Source organism: Solanum verrucosum, unplaced genomic scaffold (assembly GCF_900185275.1).
Source record: "Solanum verrucosum unplaced genomic scaffold, falcon-dt-bn FXZP01000177.1, whole genome shotgun sequence".
NCBI classification, from domain to species: Eukaryota; Viridiplantae; Streptophyta; class Magnoliopsida; order Solanales; family Solanaceae; genus Solanum; species Solanum verrucosum.
The window spans coordinates 1,256,061-1,264,219 of record NW_026020401.1 but is presented as its reverse complement, the minus strand read 5'-3'; the positions used below and the strand labels follow the sequence as shown (position 1 = coordinate 1,264,219).

General features: G+C 35.9%; 1 protein-coding gene across 2 annotated transcripts; it reads left to right on the top strand.

Annotated features, from left to right (window-relative positions):
- Positions 1-111: 111 nt before the first annotated feature.
- Positions 112-7,170, top strand: LOC125840026 (vacuolar-sorting receptor 1). Of its 2 annotated transcripts, none has more exons than XM_049519009.1 (12): positions 112-717; positions 1,545-2,237; positions 3,002-3,090; positions 3,202-3,271; positions 3,362-3,445; positions 3,809-3,885; positions 3,995-4,076; positions 4,181-4,263; positions 4,592-4,658; positions 5,435-5,563; positions 5,761-5,867; positions 6,717-7,170. In XM_049519009.1, exons 1-12 carry the CDS (start codon positions 423-425, stop codon positions 6,813-6,815), a joined length of 1,875 nt encoding a protein of 624 aa, XP_049374966.1. In that variant the 5' UTR covers positions 112-422; the 3' UTR covers positions 6,816-7,170. The 2 variants fall into 2 exon arrangements, with proteins under 2 accessions (XP_049374966.1, XP_049374965.1); XM_049519008.1 differs by having other exon boundaries at positions 5,755-5,867.
- The last annotated feature ends 989 nt before the right edge of the window (positions 7,171-8,159 follow it).

Below are 8,159 nucleotides of genomic sequence, written 5' to 3'. Positions count from 1 at the left end.
GTAGGTAAAACCCCCAAAAATAGGAAAGAAAAAGAAAATAACGTTCAAGTATTTCTATTAATATTAATACAAAAAAAAAAAATCCCACAAAATTCTATGTTCATATAAAAACAATTTCATCACTTCAACACAGTTAACACGTTGAATCTGTAGCTTTCGATTAATTTTGTGTTTTTTTTTTCTTCCTTGTTAAGGTTCTTTTTCGTTTACACAAAGATTACATCTTTCCACTCTTATATCAATAGAGTTGCCTAAAAGTTGTCCTTCTGGGCTTAGATCACCAATATATGATCTGGGTATGATCTATTTTTCTATAAAGATCTGACCTTTATGTGAATTTTCTAGGTTTGATAGCTTCTAGGCCTTAATTTTGACTTTTCTTGATCTGGGTCATTGTCATATTTGTCTATCTAGAGCTAAAGATGAAGGAAAAGCTAGGGTTTTTAGTGTGTGTTTGGTTTATTGTAATTGGGTCTTGTTTGGGTAGATTTGTGGTGGAAAAGAATAGCTTGAGAGTAACTTCTCCAGACTCAATCAAAGATGTGTATGAGTGTGCAATTGGGAATTTTGGGGTTCCACAATATGGAGGAACTATGGTTGGTATTGTTGTGTACCCTAAAGCTAATCAGAAGTCCTGCAAGGATTTTGCAGATTCTGATATTTCATTCAAAACTAAGGCTGGTGGTATGCCCGTTTTCGTCCTTGTCGATAGAGGAGGTAAAGGTTCTATCTTTGCTGCCCTTTGAATTGACTTGTTAGAGCTTGGTTTAGTGATGCTTGTTTGAGTTCATACTAAGGATGTTTTTTATCTGTTAGGTGCTGAGGATTATATAGATTATCTTAATTTTGTTTTTGTCTATAAATTGTGTAATCAGATTTCAGGTTTGTAAATGTCATTTAACTATGCTTCAGTGGGCTCTCTCTCTCTCTATATGGTCATTTCATTCTCATACTAGATTGCCTTTGGAGGAAATTAGATTCCCTAAATCTGCACTTATTCGGACACCAAGTTCAATTCTATACACAGAATAAAAGACTTGAAAGACTCCTGGTAAACATTGGACTCTTCCTGTTAGTATGCCTATTTAAATTTCTACTCTCTGTTGTCAATCATTGAATGTATTGAAGTTGCAGTAGCACGGTTCTTATATGTTGAACCAGAGAAATCGTTCCTACATCAGTGCTTTCTAGAATTGGAAATCATTGATGTAAGGAGCACAGTTCAGATTATTCTGATGCCTTTTGAAGTTGACAATGTTTTGTAGTCTTGTAACAAGCATGCACTTGCTTTTGGCTCTTCCAGTGAACCTGAGGAAATGTCATCTATGTTTGTGTTTTTTATGTGGCTGGTTTTGCTAATTAGTCTATATTTTATATCTATTCCAAGTTCAAACTACCACAAATGCTCCACCTACTATTACTAAGTATTTAAGACTGGATAACTAGTGATGGATGACCAAAGTGGATCTTGTTAAAACCCGTGTATGTATCTAACATGTGTCTCCTTTTTCTTCTCTGGTCTGTGTATACTGCTTTACTGTCAGACTGCTATTTCACACTTAAGGCTTGGAATGCTCAAAAGGCTGGAGCTGCTGCTATTCTTGTTGCTGATGATCGCAATGAACCTTTGATTACCATGGACACCCCTGAGGAAGAGGATGCAAAGGCAGATTATCTGCAAAATATAACTATTCCATCAGCTCTAATTAGTCAATCGCTTGGGGATAGCATCAAGAAGCAACTATCTAAAGGGGAGATGGTTAACATAAACCTGGATTGGAGAGAGGCACTTCCGCATCCTGATGAAAGAGTTGAGTATGAGTTTTGGACCAACAGTAATGATGAGTGTGGTCCTAAGTGTGAAAGCCAGAGAGAGTTTGTCAAAAACTTCAAAGGGGCTGCCCAGATACTTGAGCAGAAGGGATATACACAATTCAGTCCCCATTACATAACTTGGTATTGTCCTGAGGCATTTATTTTGAGCAAGCAATGCAAGTCTCAGTGCATCAACCATGGGAGATACTGTGCTCCAGATCCTGAGCAAGACTTCAGCAAAGGTTATGATGGGAAGGATGTTGTTTTACAAAATCTGCGCCAAGCTTGCTTTCATAAGGTTGCCAATGAAAGCGGGAAGCCGTGGTTGTGGTGGGACTACGTTACTGACTTTGGAATCCGGTGTCCAATGAAGGAGAAGAAGTACAATAAGGAGTGTGCAGATCAAGTAATCAAATCCCTTGGTAGGTTGGAGTTTCTTGTTTTTGGTGTTTCCTTTAACGAATTTCAGCTCATGCACATTTTTTCCAGTGTAAATATGCATTTGGTGTTAGAAAAATATATACGTTTGATGTTAATGGTTCAATGTGCTAACTGCGATTCATCTTTTCCTTGTAATATAGTGGTGATGGTTAATAATTGCAGTTGCTTACTGTATTTTGGTAGTATTTCTGTCTTCACATCCTTGTCCATGAGCAGTGAGCACCGGGTCTTAGCCTCTTAGGTATAGTCTACCTTCCTGGTCCACCATCTGATGCTAACTTTACTAAATTGTTATTTTTTGTGGATTGTAATATCTTCTATTTTAGTCTGTCTAAGGCTCAATCACTTAGTTATAACTGTTCTATTACACAAAAAATGCTTTTCAGCATTATATTTATGTCTTGTTTAGATGGTCGATTTACAACAGTCTGAAGACATGCTCAGATATATACTCCTGAAGACGAGCTCAGATATACTCAGACTTCCTGATAACACATGATTGTTTTCCCACTTGGGTTGTTATGCTCTTACTGAACTGATGCATTTAGATCTTTCATTTAGTTTAAATGTCTGAAATGTCATTTCACCTTCTCTTTTAAAGCTTAAGGAATAGACCTTGTATGGTTTTTATATATTGTTTATCAATTATGTGGTACAGCACGAATTAATTGGCCTTGTTCTTTGTGAACTCAAGATTTTGTCTAACTGTTAACCTTGTTATTTTTTCCCGGAATGGACACAATAGGCTTTGATGTAAAACAGATAGATAAATGTGTTGGAGATCCTGAAGCGGATGCTGATAACCCTGTTCTAAAGGCTGAACAAGAAGCGCAGGTGTGTCAAAAAGCAAATAATGGGGCAAGCTCTTTCCCTGACCTTCTTGACTTTATTGTTTCTGAATGGACTTCTTGAACTTAATTGTTACTTTTGCATTGCTGCATTCAGATTGGAAAGAACTCTCGTGGAGATGTGACTATCTTGCCAACTCTTGTGATAAACAACAGGCAGTACAGAGGTATAACTCAAAGTATTCAAGTGAGACTGTGAGAGGGTGCCTAGTTTAAATGAAAGAGATTCTTGACTTTTAGTGTTATCTACCTTGTAGGCAAGTTGGACAAGGGAGCTGTTCTGAAGGCCATTTGTTCAGGTTTTGAGGAGACAACTGAGCCTGCAATTTGCTTAACTGATGGTCAGTAATCTTTGATCATTACTTTAGCTTTGACGACATCATAAATGTACCAATTGTCATTCTTGCAGACCCTGTTTATGCAATTAATCATTTTTATAAATTGGGGAATCATACTTATTTATTTTTTATATCAAAGGATCCTGAGTTTTTTCTGTATTTCAGACTCGAAAGCCACCAAGCAGTGCTTACAGATCTTGCTCTAGCTTTATCTGACATATTCCAACTTGTGATTTGTTGATACACAATACTTACTTAGCAATTATATCAAAACAATAATTTTTGGTCAAAATAGGCTTCAGGATAGTACACAATCTCTATGATCTCCGATAAGGTGGTAGTCACAAGTTGTTTTGCATTTCTCAGATATACAAACAAATGAGTGCTTAGAGTCCAATGGTGGGTGCTGGCAGGACAAAGCTGCTAACATTACTGCATGCCGGGTATCCAGTCATTTGTCTGTTAACTACTGATATGATAGCATTATTTTGCATCTTTATGTCTAATTTAGTGCTAACTAAATTTCCTATGACATACATTATTATGCTCCAGGATACTTTCCGTGGGAAAGTCTGTGAATGCCCGACAGTTCAGGGAGTAAAATTTGTTGGTGATGGTTATTCTCACTGTGAAGGTACTTAAGATTCTTATGTTCAAAATCTTGGTCACATAAAGTCTCCACTGTGATGCATGAGCATTTTTTCAGAGGCTTAATCTTTTGCGCTTTTTGTGTGACAGCATCTGGAGCATTACGCTGTGGATTAAACAATGGAGGTTGTTGGAAGGGAACCAAGGATGGAAGGACATTTTCTGCCTGCATAGTAAGAAGGCTCCATTCAAGCATTATTACCTTCCACTTGAATTTACTCTCCGGCGTTCCCCCTTTTTTTATGGGGATGCTTACCTCCTTCCTATCATCTGGTTTTATTGAAGCAGCAGACTGAAACATGAAATGTTTTTGTTTCTTAATTTTTTTTGAGAATTGATGCTATAAAATTAGTTCTCTTTGAATTACCCCCTCTTTTTCTGTCCTTCACAGGTTCTAACTTTAGTGATTTAAATTGAGTTATTTCTCTTTGATTTACCCCATACTGTCTCAATTTCATTCCGTGAACAGGGACACTAAATATTTTATCCCTATCTTGTCAGGATGACCACACAAAGGGTTGTAAATGTCCACCAGGGTTCAAAGGAGATGGAGTGAATGTTTGTGATGGTACAGAAAATCTGCTACTCAATATAATTTCATTTTTCGAAATTTGCTGATGTTGTTAGCATTTATGGTATAACTCACAGTTTTTAGCTATATTATAATCTTCTTTTACACTAACCTACTTGAGGTTTTAGATCTTTGTTTGCAACAAAAAGTTTTCCGGACTCTTCTTCTTTGTAGAACCGTCATCTTATTCTCCGTGACTCCGTCCTAGAAAAACATTATCCTGTATATATCCCCATAGAGATGTATAAATAGGAATAACCTTGCTCTTTATTGTGTACTCCCTCTTTACCATTTTATGTGTCACACTCTCCTTTTTAGTTTGTCCAATAAAATGACACCATTCTTTGTTTTGATACTATTGGAATTCTTTACTCCATAGAGATGTATAAATAGGAATAACCTTGCTCTTTATTGTGTACTCCCTCTTTACCATTTTATGTGTCACACTCTCCTTTTTAGTTTGTCCAATAAAATGACACCATTCTTTGTTTTGATACTATTGGAATTCTTTACTCATTTTATCCTTGATGACATGACCTGTTGGGACCCTTTGATATAAGAATTTTTTTCTTTATAAGAAGAGAGAGAATGAAAAGACATGTGGAACTATCACCGGTTTTATTTAAAAGAATTATTTTTGTAATACACATATTTGGTTTACATGTTAAAAGCTTTTGTTAATTTACATATCCAGTCTAACAAGGGAGTACCAATATGAATAATAATTTGATGAGATCCAAAGTTTTTTAATTGTACTACTTCCCCCTTTTCAGATATTGATGAATGCAAAGAAAGGCTGGCATGCCAGTGTCCAGATTGCAAATGCAAGAATACCTGGGGTGGTTATCAATGCAGTTGCAGTGGCAATTTATTGTACATGCAAGAACATGACACATGTATAGGTAAGTTTTAACTTCTCATACATGTTTCTAATAGATTAAAATATGGATGAAGCTAGTTAAATGTTGATATGATGGTTGTGATGCTCATTTAGATGCTTTTATCTATAACAGAATTTGAATTTCACGAGCAGCTTTGAGCTACTGTGATTTCAAAATCTGTTGTATTTTAATCTGTAAATAATTTTCAAAAGCTGCAGGCAATGATGGAAAAGCAGCATTTAGCTGGGGTCTTGTTTGGGTTATCATCTTGGGTTTGGCAGTTGCAGGAGTTGGAGCATATGCCGTGTACAAGTATAGGATCCGGGTATGTTTTTTGTTATATGTTCTTATTTCATCATCTTTTGTCACTTATGACCTTTGGGTTTGGGTACACCACCAGAAATTGGAAATCTAGCAGTAATGTGAGTTAGGTTACCGCAGTTATTCATTAATGAAACTTTTCAAAGTGACGTGGAAAGAAAATGGCCTTCCAGAAGAGACATACAATACTGCAAATGCCAAGATAACCTATGATTTGGATACTCAAATAAAAACAACTTCACTTCTTCTCAAAGAGGGCAGGTGTTTCTTAAGAGCTTGAAATGTGAAAATCTAATCATTCGAGTCCCCCTATTGCAGCTAAAATCCGTTGAGCAGTAGTCTATTTTGTTTTGCTCAAAGCTCCTCAGTAGTTTGATGAGAAGGGCAAGTAGTTCCCTCAAAAGAAATCTTAAGAATAATTTGTGCTCGCTTTGTACAAGCTTCCAGCTATTGTGCCCTCTTAGAATAAATGGAACACCTGAGTTTCTATGAAGAAATCTCAGGAAAGAAATGAATTAACTTCTTTTAGAGACGCTGTAGGAAACAACTTAGAAATATTGTTATGTATTTGTTCCTCATAGGAAAAAGTCGTTCAGGTTCATTCTGGTCTCATCCTGTGCTCTGCAACAGCCATATTTTGGCATGTTTATCAGTTATTGATCGAGTGTTCATATTCCTCTTTTCTCACCTAGTTTTTTATCCTCCTGGAATTTTAATCATGAAACTAGTATGCACAGATACGCGGCCATTGCCTTTGATGCAGTTTTATGTGGAATTTTAATCATGAAACATGTATTTGATGTTATTTTTACCTTTCCTGATGTATATAATCCGAAAACCTTTTTATATGCAGAGATACATGGATTCAGAGATCCGTGCCATCATGGCACAGTACATGCCTTTGGATAATCAGGGAGAGGTGCCTAATCACATATCCCACGGAAATGTCTGATATTATTCCATTGGTGAAGAATGATTGCGCGGATAGAATGTAACATCAAGTGATATCGCGATCAGCTTTTTTTCCAGTTGTCACGAGGTTCTTTATGCTTGTGTGATTCTAGTGCAAACTCTCACTGTCCGGTGAAGTCCTATTTATGTATATGTTCATCATAACAGTGTACACATAAACTCCCAATTATTATAGGGGAAATTTTCCAAACATGCACTATGGTCCTGAGCTTAATGAAGGGAGAAATTTCTTAGGAACTAACTTTGTGCCACCATAGATAATGTTTGCAGCATGAACACGATGGATGCCGTAAATAGAAAAATTACGTTAGTTAAATGGAGATTACTCTTTCTTATGCGGCGATTTATAATTTTTATTTTTTATGTGGTTGACCAAACACTTGATTATGTGTTGGAATTAATTACACTAATCCCTCTCCACAAATCTCAAATGTGATTTCCTTAAACTATATAAATGTACAAAATGAGATATACATATATCATATGGTGTCATTATAGCGACTATTTTAACGTTTCTTCACATTAGCATATAGATATTAGTATATAGCATGTTGTTAACAGCACATGAGGTTTATAATTTTTAGTTTTTTCACTTCAATGGAAGTTTACTTATAACAAAGAAGATTCAGTGGGGTTTCAAACTTGAGACCTCAACAAAGAAGTCCCAAGCCCAAACACTAAGCCACCCTGTAGGGTGATTAGCCTCCATTTTGCCCATCACCCTCTCATGCATGGACCTCTTAATATAATTAGAATACTTATGTGTACCTGATGTTTATATAAAATTATACTCATCAATTTACCATGAATAATAGGGTGAGAATATGTATCATTAAGTAAAGATAAATCCATGCATAAAACACATATCATGCACTTATTGATTGATTTGTTGTAAACGTCATGTACATGTAAATATTTTTACTAATAATGTATACCTGAGAAACAAAAAGGAAAGACCAAGGAGTCAAGTTTTCATATTTCTTCAAGCTAGCACTGCAAGGAAATTTCAACTAAAACTGAGAAATAGTAGCTAATCTCAAGTTGATGAAAATGTGGTCAAGATGTCAAAAGATCTGACCAACAAAGAACCCCAAACTGTGGTCCATAACATTACAGTCTTGTCCTTGAATACAACGTGACAATTTATACATGGGGTAAAAATTGAGAGGAACAAAATACACTGAACCAACAAACTACAGCGACACATACTACTCCTAGTTTCAATGTTTAGTATATGTACATATAATGTAGATACATGTCCATTTTTCAAAGAAATTAACTTAATAAGACATAGGTTGAGTTAGGCACCAAGCTAATAGGAGTC